Source organism: Peromyscus californicus, unplaced genomic scaffold (genome assembly GCF_007827085.1).
Source record: "Peromyscus californicus insignis strain IS unplaced genomic scaffold, ASM782708v3 Scaffold_17__1_contigs__length_78620276, whole genome shotgun sequence".
NCBI classification, from domain to species: Eukaryota; Metazoa; Chordata; class Mammalia; order Rodentia; family Cricetidae; genus Peromyscus; species Peromyscus californicus.
In genome coordinates this window covers 52,788,518-52,804,362 of record NW_026294469.1, presented here as the reverse complement: position 1 = coordinate 52,804,362, position 15,845 = coordinate 52,788,518, and the positions used below count along the sequence as shown (strand labels likewise).

The 15,845-nt window shown below is 43.9% G+C and overlaps 1 protein-coding gene and 1 long non-coding RNA gene across 4 annotated transcripts in view; one reads left to right on the top strand and one right to left on the bottom strand.

The window, feature by feature from the left end:
* Nucleotides 1-378: 378 nt before the first annotated feature.
* St8sia3 (ST8 alpha-N-acetyl-neuraminide alpha-2,8-sialyltransferase 3) lies at nucleotides 379-11,451 on the bottom strand. The gene is made up of 4 exons (XM_052742315.1): nucleotides 10,873-11,451; nucleotides 9,453-9,575; nucleotides 6,727-7,284; nucleotides 379-5,203 (listed from the first exon to the last, which is right to left on the bottom strand). Exons 1-4 carry the CDS (start codon nucleotides 11,049-11,051, stop codon nucleotides 4,921-4,923), a joined length of 1,143 nt encoding a protein of 380 aa, XP_052598275.1. The 5' UTR covers nucleotides 11,052-11,451; the 3' UTR covers nucleotides 379-4,920.
* Nucleotides 7,291-15,845, top strand: part of LOC128112896 (uncharacterized) — a 183,433-nt gene continuing 174,878 nt past the window's right edge. For all 3 annotated transcript variants that reach the window (XR_008219219.1, XR_008219220.1, XR_008219221.1), the window contains exon 1: nucleotides 7,291-9,297. This is a non-coding gene — a long non-coding RNA (uncharacterized LOC128112896). The remainder of the gene's footprint in view (nucleotides 9,298-15,845) is intronic.

Genomic DNA, 15,845 nt, shown 5'->3' with positions numbered 1-15,845 from the left:
TCTATATTGTCATATCCCGCAATAGCTTTAAGGAATACTTGGTACTAATTATCCAAGGAATGATCAGCATTCAATGGCTCCGGTCAAAGTTGTATAAATATATTTGACTGTGAAATACACTATTAGTTTTCATATGTCACATCAGAACCAATCAGGGATTTTCCTAGGCTGGACTTATCTCAGGATATAACGATTCAAAATGTGGATTGAGGAGCAAGAATTCTATTTCAAGGTGCTCCTCAGTATGTTCAGTGTTGCTGATACATTGAACACCCACCAGGCCCTAATCCCAGCACCCCAACATTATCTGAAACTAGAGTCAATTACTCAGCAGCAGCTCCTCACTGATTCTACTGACATAAGAGAAGGAACTTCACCAAGGATTAAAGCATCTATTCAATTACACACATCTTCAACAAATCATCACAATAAAAATAAATGTTCAGAAATATTACATAGCAAACAATAACATCCTAAAACATTTCCCATTTGAAGCGTTAGATTTTTGTGGCAAAGCAGCCAGAGTGCAAGAGAGGCAGGATTAGTCATTTTGGTCCTTGGCGTCAACTCATGAGTGGCCTTGAGTAAATGGTCCACAGATAAAGTGGCCTAGATGAACTGGCCAAGACGCCCTCTATTCTCAGCGCCTGTGGTGTCCCATCAGCGCTCTTCAAACACACACACACACACACACACACACACACACACACACACACACAGCCGTGACTCTGTAGTCAAAAGGTCAGTCATCCACATTTGGGAAGTAATAGAAGCTAAGCAAATGTTTGCCTGATGCATTCAAGCAGTTATGAGAAATAAGGCTTTGAGGACCCAGAACTATACAGAAAAGTCCTCAGAATGCCATTTGAAAGGAATGAAGAACCGTCGAAGTTATTCACTTCTCTTTGTACAATCTTAATGAATTAAACTAATACAACAATTCAAAGACTGTTGTTGAAATTACTTACAACATGGAAAACATTTCTTAACTCAAGGGGCCCCTGCTGGAAGTTATATACAAGGAAAAGCACACAGTCACTTCCAGCCTTCAACTTCTAAATCATGCATACACATTATTAAAACAAGATTTTATTAAGATGAATATATTATCAGGTATGCTTTCAGCTGTCAGTGATACACCATCAATAACTGAACTGGGATTTATGAGACAATGATGTAACAAGCGGTTTTTCTCTTATTTCAAGGGGGAGTGGGTGGTTTTCAGCAGACGGCTGTGTACTGGGCAAATGTCTCCTCTACTGCTGTGTACCTGAGCAGGTGGATTTAGTAACCTTTTCCCCTTTCTCCCTTACAGCCCTTCACTGCTACGTTCGTATCCCAAAGATTCTAGACCCAAATTGTTCTCCTTTGAGTTTGTCTTCGATCCTGATAAGGTTAAGATGTGAAATGATAACTTCTCCAATAATTATCCACCTGACACTTTAGAACAATGGATGAAACCAAAAGTCTAGCGATGAACAGGCTGCCGAGGGTTTGTGGGTTTCCTTTTCTCCTCTGCAGCTTAATTAGTCATTCTCAGACATCCTTGGGGGCTTTATGGTGAAATTTATTCACATAGCCAATGGTGTACTCTGTTCTAAGTAGCCAAAAAAAATGAGAATGTTTCTATCAAAAGAATATAACTAACTAAACAGACCCAACCAAGTGAGGCCAACGTAGAGGGGCAGGGGTGTGACTGTGTAGCTGCACAGACAGGAGGCCCAATGGTCCCTCTGCTCTGTCCACTGCACTTGAGTCTACAAGCCTGGGGACTGTGGGAGAGACGACAAATTCTGGCTGCCTTTCTGATAAGGAAACCTTCCCATCATGACAGTGGTTACAGTTTGAAATCGTCTTGGAAAACAGAGAGATTTTGTAGGATCGGCTGATGGTTGCATTTCCAAACCATTGGATTAGCACGTCAAGGGTATGGCTGATGGTAAAATAGCCAGAAAGGCTTTTACTATACAGGGAAAACTGCAATAAATATTCTGCCAACATTTTGTACCCAAGGTTTTTTTACAATTGGAGAGATTTACATTGTAAAGGATTTTTTTTTTTTTTGAGACAGGGTTTCTCTGTGTAGTTTTGGTGCCTGTCCTAGATCTCGCTCTGTAGACCAGGCTGGCCTCAAACTCACAGAGATCCTCCTGGCTCTGCCTCCCGAGTGCTGGGATTAAAGGCGTGTGCCACCACCACCTGGGTGTAAAGGAATTTTTAAAAGTGTAAATTTGTGGTTGAATAGTATAGGAGGGCCTGGAATCTTTTTCAGGTAATTCATTATTATTTGTTGTTATATTATAAGCAGGATGTGAGGATCAGCTCAAGAAATCCTTCCTAGAGGCAGGGTTGAACTAGTCTCCAAGCCCTTCTGAGCCCAAGATAAGTCCATTTTCTTACGATTTTGAACTCCTATATTTATAGTGGAAGGGACAGTAGAGGACAGGAAGGGTTTCTTAGTCTAAAGTTAGGGAGCAAGGCTGTAGTAAGATTTAAAAAGTCTCCCCGAATTAAAAACAAACAAACCTCAGAACATTCTGATGAGATCAAATTGAAATAGACTATCTTGGAACAATAAACTAGGTTTGGGGATTTTCTGGTCTTTTGGTACTTCATCTTGTCCGGTGCAGAGTCCCAATTTCTATTTAGTAAGGTCTAATGGGCACATTGAGATTAAAGCTCCGGAGTTAGAAGCCAGCCTAGATAATCTTGGATTTAATATCCCTGAACTGCAGTCAAACGAACTAAGTGCTCAGGAATAGCCAAGCCTTTCAATCCTGATGATAACAGATGCAATTCTGTCAGCTATCAGTCTCTCCATAACCCACACCCATCATGGCAGGACAGTAGCTGCATGGTATCCCATGCCCTTTAAAGTGAGAGGGCACAGCCATGGTGTGGTTTAAAGTGAGAGGGCACAGTCATGGCCTAGTTTTCACGTCCATGAAATTATCATTGAATTTTAAAGGTTTTTTTTTAAATAGCACATAATTTTAATTTCCTTATTATTCTGTGTATAGTTAGTGCTTCTTATTTTGAAATATTTACCTCTATTTCCTCTCATCTGTTTGAATGATTGACATTCACAGGGTGTAAGCTGTGCCACGGTTGGTACTGTGTTGGGATCTGAATTGTTTTCTTGCATTAGATTGTATCTGGGTCAGATTTAGCTTCTCCCAAAGAACAGTGCAGCTTCAGGACCAGTCGGTACATAAGCATAAGAACTGTGTGTCTCCTTATTGCACTTCTTTTTAGTCATGCTTGTTTTTTCCCAAAGAGGGGCAGTGCATTGACAACTGAACTAACGATTTTCAAAGGGATTTACAACACTATAAGCAACCTAGATGAGATTTCTGGAAAAGAATGAGTTGCCCCACTGGAACATAAAACAAATGTGCTCCACAGGCACTTGGAAAGAGGAAAGAAACTCTTATTAAAATTTAACATCAACTTGGCCAGACTTTGGGTTGAATTGGAAGAACAAAGCACTGCTCAGTGTAAAAGCCTGGGATGGGAGAGATGTGATTTCTCCTGATGCAGCTGAAGCAAGGAGAACAATGGCCAGCTGATCTCAGATTCCAAAGGTTATTTAGGACCAAGTCTCGCCACTGCATAATGGCTTTGTGTGTGTGTGTGTGTGTGTGTGTGTGTGTGTGTGTGTGTGTGTGTGTGTGTGAAATGCTCGATGTATAGGCACACAGACTTGATTTCAGTGGAGACAGAGAATAATATCTACAACTGTCTCAAGGAAACCAAGCAGGTCTAGATGGTTGTTTGTGGGGATGTCACAGAAAGGATCTGACCTGACTAATGCTAACATTAGTCACACAGGGGTCAGCCTGGCCAAAGCTCTAGTTTGTCTTCCATCACAAGGCTGTGCTTCTAAAATGGTCACAACACTTTATAGAGTATTTAGCTTGCAAACATACGTCTCTTTTCTTCATATTCCCCAGGCTTTTAAATCAACAAAGTACCTCTATGTTCTGAGAGTGCCCAGCCCAGTGCTTGAAATGAGACAGTTGAAGGCCTAGGCTAGAAGGTCCTTGTAGGATCTCCCACAATTGTACTCAAGCCAGCCACAGTATGGACTTTCTTTGTGACAGAAAAAGAGGCACTGTACCATATGCCACTCTACCCAGATAGACTACCCTACTGTAGAATAACAGTATGGACAAGTGAGGCCTTGTTAAGAGACATTTTCTATAGAATTCATCATGAAGGAAGTCATAATTTTTTCAGTTTGTCATGAAACACCAAAGTTACCCATAGTCTTGAACACATCAAGCACAGATGCAAACACATACAAGCAAAGTTAATCCAGAATTATTCCTAACAAATTATTAAATTCAATGGTACTAGGGCAACAGGATCAGTGTGGGGGCGTGAGAGGGAAGGGGAGAGAGAGAGAGAGAGAGAGAGAGAGAGAGAGAGAGAGAGAGAGAGAGAGAAGATATGCAACCTGCAAACCAGATTTTTATTTTTTGTTTTTGAAGACTCTGATCCCCCTGGCAAAAGAGATCCTGCTGAAGCTGGCTTGAACTCTCTGATTATGAGGACCGTATCGGAGTAGGGCTCAAGAGAGGACAGCCATGGAGGAGATGACAGCTCATCCACATGGGAGTCAGTTTATTATTAAAATACAAACGTTCAGCTATTTCAAGCCATTCTCTGTGCAGCGTGCTTCCAAATGCAGTATCACCTTTACCAATCAAGTCTAACTCACGTGGCTTCAATGCACCGGTCCTAAGTCTGCTAAGACCATTTAAAGAGCAGTGCAGAGGAGGAAGAGAAGGCATCCTTCCGTGTAAGTGGCAGACAAGCTTTGCCAGATTGTCTTTGGGGTTCTATTCTGGAGACTATTCAATTTGGTTTGGGGGGGCACTTTTAAAACAGCCATTTGGCACTTTCCGTTTGGAGTTCTTAGGCACAGTGTGACAGAGTGAGCTTGGTGAGCCCTTCACCATGCATCCGATACAGCAGCTGAAACTCAGCAGGCAGCTGGTGAGACTCCTGCCACTTGGTGGTAAATTTGGTTCCTTTTTTGTCATAGTAATGGTATGGAAGATCTTCCCTTGTGTTGGGGTCAAATCCAAAAGGCCAGAATCCATACAAGTGGATCTCTTCACAGACTGCAGATGCAAGAGTGTACATAAGGATGCCTGTGCTCAGTCGTTTGGGTGACAAGTGTTTGTTTTTCCAGTACCTGGAGAATGATAAGTACATGCAGATTCACTGGTGGGTGCTGAAGGTCTCAGTCAGGTAAGTTAATATCCAGGGCTGGGAGCTAGATTTGTCTAGACTGATTAGGTTTCATGGATAGATACACTAGCCCCATTACACTGGCCTGTCCCCTTCTAGATAAGATTTAAAATGTTATAAAACTTGAATTAAAATGGAGCAGAATGGAGCAAAATGGTGAAGTCAAAGATTAGGGATAGGTTGGTAGATGACTCAGGTCTCTTCCCATTTTCAGTAGTGACATTGGCCTATATTTCAGTCGTTAACTTTTGGGGTCCAGTTCCATTATCTCTTACATTCTTGGGAATGGTACCAGAGTACGTATGCTGCCTTGTTGTAATTACTCATCACATGCATATTCTCAAAGAAAAGGTCCCAGTTTGGACTATAAATAATGCAATTACCCTTCATTTTGGAAACAAACGAATTTTCTAGACCATGAGTTCTCTTTCAATGGAAGTTCAACTAAACAGATCTTAAATTTAGAAGATTTTAGGAAATAACAGGAAGCGAATATCTATTAGAACATGAACATCTGGTTACTGGGTCTTCTAGAACCCGTCTGAACTTATAATAAGACCTGTGCTCTGGTGTGATGCCTGGGTTCCTTACATAGGAGGGCTTGGGAGTTGAAGCAATGCTCAGATGAGTCAAAGAAAAAGAGTTCTACAATTAATCTTTCCTTTAAAAATGTCATGGATGGTTGTCTCATTTCTGGCTGCATATTAGAGTTATCTGAGAAGTTGTTAAAAATACATCAAATGCTTGGTCCTCGTCTCCCTCACCACATTGAATCTTTCAAGCACAGTCCAGATAGTAATACTGTATTTTAAAACTCTGATTTTTATAAACAGCAGAACAGAAAGTTACTGGATTAGATAAAAACGTTGAATCTCCAGCCAGTCTCCCTGTCAGGCCATAAGGCACAGCATAGAGCTCCTTAAATACGCAAACATTTAATAACAAAAGCAGATTATGCCATTTATGATTTATCCAGGGGATTCTTAGTCCTACAGATCTACAAACACCTAAACTCCGAACAAAAAGGGTATTTTAAAGCCAATTATCATTTTTTCTTTTTCTTTTCTAGACTGTTATTTTCTTTAAAAAATTGCATTGTATAATTTAGCCACTGGTGTTACCAGGATATACCTATTTGTACAAGGGCAGTTCTTGAGTTCTGATTTCTGTGACTGTGCACTAAGAAGGGGGATAGGAAAAATAAAAAGGAGTGAGTGACAAACAGACTTTTCATTTAGCACTTGGTTACAAGTTAGGAATAAACATTTAGCACTTGCTTGCCAGTTAAGAATAAACTGAACTTTTTAACTAGAATGATCCATTCATTCATTAAAAAGATAAGAGTTTTCCCCAAGAACTAAACCAACCATAATGTCTAGTGAACTAGATAGCTCCCATGTCCAAGAGATTACAATATTGATTTGCCATCTGGTGGGGTATGAGTTAAATGTAATAAAATATACACACCTGTTGACATGTTGCATTATATTTCCAGGCCAAGCCAACTGGACCTTTAACTGACCTCTGTGTTCAACAAAGAAGTCAACTAACGTTCTGGTTACGGTTGCAGAAGTGTGGAAGAAAAATGCAGGGATCCAAAGAATGGCCCCATCGAGCTTTTTTAAACTGAGGAAGAAGTTGTTACGGTCTTGAATGGTTAAAAGATTGTTGTAATATTTTTCCAGGATGCTGGGGTTGAAGGTTGTGAGGTTGGTTTTCCTCCCAACATCTTTTTGGAAAGCCTCCGTAGGGGCAAAATTGCATCGAAAAACAAAATCTGATTTATCTATTTCTTGCCCACACTGACTCCCTGTCAAGATTCCACTGTTTCCAACCACGGCACAAATATTATAACGCTTATTCATAATGGGGGACACATCTGGGAGCAGTGAGCGGAAGTTATTGCTAATAGAGAAAACATATTTATGGCTGGAATAGTCATAATGCATCAGTTGTCCAATCCGAACACTATTCTTGGTCAAAGAAAAATTTTTTATTACATCGACATGCTGAAGAATTTCTTGCCTAAAATAAAGAAAGATTCATTAAATGCATTCCTTTCAAAAAGAACCAAGTTTCCATCTTATGCTTCTATTTAATTCAGACAAGATCCTTAAGCATATTCAAGTACAAGTACACATTCATATTTGTGGGCTCCAAAGGGAGGACTGTATTTTTTTTTTATAATGTACAGGCATGGCAATATATTTCAGTCAAGTTCTATATAGAATATTTGGATATTAGTAAATTCAGTGTACAGTTTAGCCACTATTTCTTGGTATTCTGGTCTATTCAAAGAGTGTGTTTGATTAGGGAGGAGACAGATGCCAAACTGTGTTAGAAAATACAGGGAGACAATTTACACAGGCCTCAAAGAGCTCACATTAACGCACAAACATTGGCGACTTAGAGCTTGTAACTAGGGATTACTTGTTTGCTATTGGAGTGTAGTGCTCAGGAATATAAAATACTACAGGTGTCTAATAAAGCTAAATAGATATGGGTCAGTACATAGTACAGTACTATCTATTATTAAAATATGAAAATGGGAAGAGCAGTAGGTAGAAATGAGATGATAATCTCATTAAGGCCTGCTGAATAATGAAGCATGGATCTATTTTTCTGCTTGATTATTTGAAATTACACTTTAGTAGGATATAGCTAATAAAAAAAATAAGCCATTGAAACCTGAAAAAACACAAGAGAAAAGAGACAGTTAGAATTGACTTCAGCTGATTTCACATTGAGCTTTCTGTATAACTGTCTTCTCTTAACTCTCAGACACTTTAAATAGTTGAGGGACAAGCAACATGCTACTTTTACTTCACATTCTCCAGTTACAAGAAAGCAAACAAACTCCAGTGCCTTCTGTTTAAACCACAGCAGGGTGAAAAGAAATATTATCAAATTCTAGGACAATGAAGGCTGGTACAATCATTTCAGTTTTCAGTTCCCAGCACAGTTCTTACAGTGGTTACAAACACAACTTAAAATGACAATGATAAAATTAATTAAAGATTTCCTAAGAAACGGATTGAAAGGCAGGAAGTTTGGAGAAGGCAGTGTTACTTTGATTGGTAGATAGGGAGACTTGGCTCAGTGTAGGAAAATACTGTAATCAAGTTAGAGACGTATTTGGGTGACTGGTGTAAGGTTTTCTACCTTGAAAACTGTCTGTATTGTCTGCAAAATTAAATTTAGATGAAAATCCCAAAGGCCAAAGCTGAAAAGCACTTCCATGGTTTAGAATTAATGGCCACAAACTAGTTTATAATTAAGCACAAATACTTAAATAACTGTAACCATAATCCTATGATTATATCAATTAAAAAACATTTTTTTGAAACTATGTGTTTCTTTTGATTCTGCTAGTAGATTGTAATTTTTCAAAAGGTACAGTGACAATAAATGCCAGGGCAAAAACACAGTTCCTTTACTGGTTTGTAAAGTAAGTGTTCACAGCTCTAATGAATACACTAGATGGCTCACATCGCATTTAGTGGCATAACAATCCCAGCGAGGAGGGGAGGGGGGAGTCTATGGTTCTGAGACCAAAACCACTAAGATTTAATTAATTTTGTTCTTCTCTCCCACCTAAAACAAAACCAAACAATAAAGACAAAACTTCTTCATAAATAAAAACAGGCTACTACAGTTACTAAAGCTTCAAAGGCTTACTGGAAACAATCAGGCAAAACCCAAACAAAGCCATGTTTACATACATATATTTGGGCCCAGCATCTCTACTAGTGATGTGATAAGGTTTCAATAAGATTGTATAACTACTTTTTTTTTTTAAGTAAAGGATCATCTGCTTGCAATTAATCATTTCTTTCCCTTTTGAAAAAAAAGAAAAAAGACAACTTGGGTGCAGCCAGACTTTACATCATGGTGTTCAGTCAAGGCCAAACTAGGAAGGATACTGGCCATCCTGTTTCTTCCTTTTTAGAGGGCACTCACTGCAAGCATTTGAGAGGAACGGCCTTTCACTGTCTCTGCTTGCATTTAGGATTGGACAAAGCCCATATACACTTGCAGGTGGGTGAGATGAGTTGTAGCTTTGTTTGTTTGTTTGCTTGCTTGCTTGCTTGCTTTTTGATGGTTTTGGATTTGTTTTTGTGCTGTGTGTTTTATTGAGTTTCAAAATTAAGAGCAACAACAACCACCACCACCAACCTCTCTTCCTACCCTACCTTTGATGTAAAAACGCGGTCCGATTAAATGTCCATTTAGAAGGTTTCTCTTGGAGTTCATGGGTGAGAGAATTCGTAATGGGCACAAATGACGGGTCTAGAAACTTCAGCGCAAACTGTGACCTAAAGAGGAGCATGAGTTCAGACAGGCGCTGGCCTCAGCCAAGGGAACCCACGGAGCTGTGACAGCTCCAGCAACAACCGGAGGGGGCAGCTGGCACACGGGCAGGCCCACCGCACGGCCCTTCTCCTTTGGCACATTCTCTGCTTTTACACACACCCGGAAGAAAGGAAGAAAAGGGGGAAACTCTTCCTCATTGTCCAGCCCTCCGGCTGTAGGGGAGACCGTAAAAAAGATGGCGGTCACGCAGACAGCCAGGGTCGAAGCCCGGTGCAGGGCTGCTGTCCGCGGCACGGCGGGGACTTTGAGTCAGCACCGCGGACAGCAGCCTCCTCCGGCCGGACCCAGGCACCGGAGCGCGGCCTGAGAATTGATTTTTGGAGAAAGGGCAGAGGAAATTCGAGACTCCGGAGAAAGGGGTGGGGGTGGGGGTGGGTTTCCAGCCTTAACCTTTTCCTTCCCGAGCCCAAGTCTGATTGCACTCTCAGCCCTTAGCTGGAGACCCCAAGAGGTTGCCTGCAGCCCGGCGCTTCTGTCCAGGCCTGGCTTCTTCAGGTTCCACATCCCCGGCCCAGCTTGGCTCACAGGGTACAGCTTGTGGTCGCCACCCGCCCATCTGGAAGCGGTGTGGGGAGAGCTCCTTGCGGGCACAGGTAGGGGTGGGGCTCCAGATGAGCTGTGCCGGAGCAGGCTGCGCCCCGCGGTGACTTCGACCGGGCGAGGGTGGGCGGCCCTCAGCATAAGGCTTGCTTCCCGCAGGGGCCGAGGAATTGCAGAAATCCAGGAAAGGAGGAGGCGGGTGGCGGCGGGGGAAGGGTCGAGGAAAAAAGCCCTAGGGGCTTCAAGAGAATAAACCTGCGCATCATTAGATGAGAAAGGGAGGAGGGGAGGGGTGTGAGAGCAGTTGGCGCCTGCGCCATTAAATCGCCCCAGCCAGGCCTTCCGAGCCCGCCGCTAGCGCACAGCCAGGGCTCCCACCTCTTGCCTTGCCCATCTCAGGGTTCAACACCCCCTCCCGCCTTCCAAACACCGCCTCTTGCTCTACCACCAACACCCCAGTTTTGAGATGGGGGAGGGGACGCAGAGGAAGAATAGGAGAAATCCAATCACATCGATTAGGACAAAGGCTTGTAGGGGCTTTGGGTTAAAAAATAAAGTGGAGAAAGAAGGGAGAAGCAGAAAAAGGAGTGAAAGGACCACGCAGTTACCGAGAAGCCCCAACACCCTTTTCTGTCTGTCCCCCAAACACACCACCAGCCCAAGATACCCGAGGGCGCTCAAACAGAGGCCCACACTCACCGGAATCCCGCGTGGAACATGTACATTCGGGGCGCCCCCGGGCTGGCGTACTTGGGAGTGGTGAAGATGTTCTCCTTTTTCAGGGACACGTAGCTGATAAGCGATAAAATCAGCAGGGCCACGCTGAGCATGACCAGCCCTAGCACACTGGCGACTCGGGCCATTTTGCAATTTCTCATCCCGGGCTAAGCTGGGTTCAGGGAAACCGGGGAAATCGGTCCATTGAGCGGCCAGCAGCCTGCTGGCGTGTGAGTGTGTGTGTGTGTGTGTGCGTGCGTGTGTGCTCGCGGGCGCGTGTGAGTGTGTGTGGCGGGGGAGGGGGGGGGGACCCAGGCAGTTGAGTCGCGGAGGGCAGGGGGTGGGGAACGACCTGGAGCCCCAGGAGAAGCGGGAGCCACCCCCCCTACCCCACCCCGGGGGCCGGGGCTAGCCTGGCCCGGAACTGAGCAGGAAGATGGAGGGTCTGCGAGGCGGCGGGGCGATGGAGCACGCCGAGCAGAGCGTCTCCGGCTGCCGGCTCAGGCTCCCCCGCGCGTTTCCAGCGAGGTTGCCATCTCCGCTGCCGCCTGCAAGATAAATGTGATTGGAATAGTGTTACAGTTCGATCTAAGCACAGGATTTAATTAATGAACTCTAATCTCCTAAATAACCAGGGGGAGGAGTGCGGGGGACGGAGGGCAGAAGGGGAAGTGGGGGTGGAGAAAGGAGGCTGCGAGGCTGGAGCCCACTCCAACGGCCTCCAGGACCCCCGCTAAGGGTACAGTGGAGTAGGCGGCTGTCAGGAGACTGACGCCCAAACTTAGTTTAATGAACCATTCATTACTTTATAAAATACATCATGAAATAGGACGATAAATAACCTGATCTGCTACCGTGGAGGATAAACACCAGCTGGGTACTCAGAGATGCAATGAGAATGTTTTTTTTAGGAAGGCAAACGTTTAAAGGCTTTCTCATCTCTATCAGGCATCACCCCGAGTCCCACAGGCAACACCTGCTGCAGCATCCCTGCAAAGAAGATCCAAATGGCAGCTTGGCCAGCCTGCCTTGGGAACATTTAAAAAACACCCCAGAACGTCTCATCGTGCTCCTAACTGTATACTTAACCATAAAGGATGGGTACTGCCTAGCAAAGTTACACGGCGATCCTTAAGTGTGGAAGGCTTGACTCTGTGTCCCCTACTCGCCTCTCAGTGCTTGGTCTATGCACCCAGCACCAGGCTTGGAACAGTTAGGCAGCATTGACTCTCTATTGCTCACTCTTGGGATTCATCCCTAGGCCAGCCTTCTGTCTATGATAAGGTGCCCAGAAGTCAGGGCCATTATATAAGCACAAAACCCAAGTTACAAGAGGTTTGACAGTGGGGGGGGGGGGGTTAGGAAAATTCATTTTGCGTTGCTTGATCATATTGTTTTATCACATGCACATGCTGTCTATCTTTAGAAATGCAAATCTACCCACTTTCAGTCCCGCTCAGAGGTAGCTCACTGATTTCCTTAGCTTTGCTTGTTGCAGTTAGATTATGTTCTCTTCCACTCTGGCTTTACCTGTGATTTGGTCATCTCTGTACTGGCCAATAAGCACTATTGAAAGAAGATTAGGGTGAGAAGCTGGCCTCTGAGAGCTGTGGTGGTTTGAAAGAAAATGGCCCCCAAAAGGTATTGGCACTGTTAGGAGGTATTGGCACTGTTAGGAGGTGTGGCCTTGTTGGAGTAGGTGTGGTCTTGTTGGAGGAAGTGTGTCACTGTGGAGGTAGGCTTTGAGATTTCATATGTGCTCAAGTCATGCCCAGTGTCTCAGACTACTTCCGGTTGCCTGCAGATCCAGATGCAAGAACCCTCAGCTCCTTCTCCTGCACCATGTCAGCCTGCATGCTGCCTTACTTCCTGCTGTGGCAATAATGAACTAAACCTCTGAGTGAGCCCCAGTTAAATGTTTTCCTTTATATGAGTTGCTGTGGTCATGGTGTTTCTTCACAGCAATAAAAACCTAACTAAGACAAGAGCCTTTTCCATAAAGCAAGTTGAGATTTCTCCAAGAGACTTCTTTGCTGTGATTCTTGCCTTTATGAAGGTGGGATCACTGAAGCTAGAGTTTTCCTGCCTGACCCACAGTCAGGACAAATCTCTCTCACCCACCAGTCCCACAGCCGCTCAGACCCAACCAAGTAAACACAGAGACTTATATTGGTTACAAACTGTATGGCCGTGGCAGGCTTCTTGCTAACTGTTCTTACAGCTTAAATTAATCCATTTCTATACATCTATACCTTGCCACGTGGCTCATGGCTTACCAGCATCTTCACATGCTGTTTGTCATCGTGGCGGCTGGCAGTGTCTCTGACTCAGCCTTCCACTTCCCAGAATTCTTCTCCTCCTTGTCCCGCCTATACTTCCTCCTGCCTGACTGCTGGCCAATCAGTGTTTTATTTACTAACCAATCAGAGCAACACATCTGCCATACAGAACATCCCACAGCAGATCACTTAATGGTATGTACTGCCTTAGGGACTGCAAATTCACCAAAAGGGAGATTCCTTAGGCTGTGAGCTTCTGCAGAGCAAGGGTCATGTTTTCTCCTCCAGTACTGTCTCATTTTGAGGGAATGTTAGTTAAATGTTGGAAAACCAGGTAAACCCTCTCATCAAGTACATGTCTGGCTGTGATCAGTGACACATAGGATACTTCTGTTGTCAATGACAAAGGTGGCCACCTAGTATCCACTAAAGATGTTTATACCGAAATACGAGGATGTGGGTCAAGAAGACACAGATAATCTTTTCCAAGTGCAGTTTTTTGTTACTTAAGGTTCAGGGGCTCAAGAGATGGCTCAGTTGGTAGAGTGCCCTCCACACAAGTGGGAAGGCCTGAGTCTAGATCTCTAGCACTCACATAAAAGGTAGGTACTGCCCTGCTAAACAGGAAAGGAGAGAGGGAAACAAGAGGGTAGGTGTATCGCTGGAGCTCATTGGCCAGCTATTTTAGCCAATGGGTTAATTCTGGGTTTAGTGAGAGAGCCTTTCTCAAAAACTGAAATGGTCAATGATTGAAGATGATACCTGATGTCAACCTCTGGAATTTATACACACGAACAATACATGTATGATCACTCCCATGTATATGTGTTTATAACCACATAAACACACATACACACACACACACAGTTTTAGAAAAGTGTGTGCTTGGTGTGTGCTGCTCTTGTGTTGTTATGAACAGAATGCCTGACAGAAACAGCTGGAGGAAGGGAAGGCTTATCTTGACTCGCTGCTCAGCTTTCAGTCCACTATGGTGGGGAAGACTTGGGCAGGTTCATTGCCTTAGAGGTACTTTGCTTCGATGCAGATCAGGAATCAAAGAACACTGAGATCAGAGACAGTCTGTAACCTTCAAAATCCTGCCCTCAGACACCTACATCTACCAGCCAGGCCTGCCTCCTAAAGGTTCTCCAGTCCCCTCAAATAGTCAAGAGTTCAAAACCAGGCACTGTGTGTGTATGGCCGGGGCGGGGGTGGGGGGGGGAGTTGCATTTCAGAGGGAAATTGTGACACCTGAATAGGGTGAATAAATCATAATTCTAAATAATCACTCAAGTCTTTTTTAGAAGAGAGGATTGTGTGAGTATAAAATGCCAAAAGGACCATGACCTAAGGAGCTATCCAAAAATTCCATATGCTGGAGAAACACTTATTGAATGCCGGGAGGCATAACCTAGAGAGGTGGCTGAGGGGCCAGGGCCACATCTGACTTCAGAGCTGCCTCTAGCATCTGTGTGCTCTTTGACATGACTTGAGTTACTAGCTTCTCTGTGCTTCTGCCTGTTCATTTGCAGACCCAAGATAAAACACGCCAGAGATTAGAGGGAGATTAAACACCTTTGCCTGAATCGTAGTTATTAAATACGAGTGAAACAAATGGGGCAAGTTTTTAACATCTTTCTTTAACCCCTAAAGTGTCCTGTTACAGAATGCAGAGGGAAGGATGTACCTGGAGAGAGGCGATTTCCTGTAGAAAATAGCATAGATCAAGAAGCTTCCTTTTCCTCAGTGAAACATTCCTGGGACATAGGATAGCAATTCATTCTGTCTGGATTTAAAAGTTGTTTTAGGTGCCAGGTGTGGTGGCACACGACTTTAATCCCAGTGTTTGGGAGGCAGAGGCAGGTGGATCTTTTTGTAGCATGAATCTTAAATGGTCTTATTAATAAAACCAAATCTGGAGCCAGGTATTGGGGTGACCGCTGGAAGATCAGAGAAGCAGAACAAGCCACATCCACCTCACCTTGCCAGTTCCTCAGCTGATTCTGTTTCCTCAGACTGGAAGCTTCTCAGTCCTCATCCAGAATGAATCTCAGCTGAACTGTTACTCAAAAGCCTAACCAGCTCTAGTTCCTGGTCCTCATGCCTTATATACCATTCTGCCTCCTGCCATCACTTCCTGGGATTAAAGGCGTGTGTCACCATGCCTGGCTATTTCCAGTGTGACATTGAACTCACAGAGATCCAGATGGATCTCTGCCTCTGGAATGCTAGGATTAAAGGTGTGTATGTGCCACTGCCTAACCTCTATGTTTAATATTATGGCTGTTCTGTTCTCTGACCCCCAGAGAAGTTTATTGGTGTGCACAATATATCAACCACATCTCTTTGAGTTCAAGGCCAGCCTGGTCTACATAGTGAAAGCTCCAGGACAGCCAGGACTATGTAGAGAGACCCTGTGTCAAAAAACAAAAACAAGCCGGGCGGTGGTGGCGCACGCCTTTAATCCCAGCACTCAGGAGGCAGAGCCAGGTGGATCTCTGTGAGTTCGAGGCCAGCCTGGGCTACCAAGTGAGTCCCAGGAAAGGCGCAAAGCTACACAGAGAAACCCTGTCTTGAAAAACCAAAAAAAAAAAAAAAAAAAACCAAAAAACAAAAACAGCAACAAACAAACAAATACCCCTAAATGTTGTTCTAGGGACAGGAGAGATGGCTTAG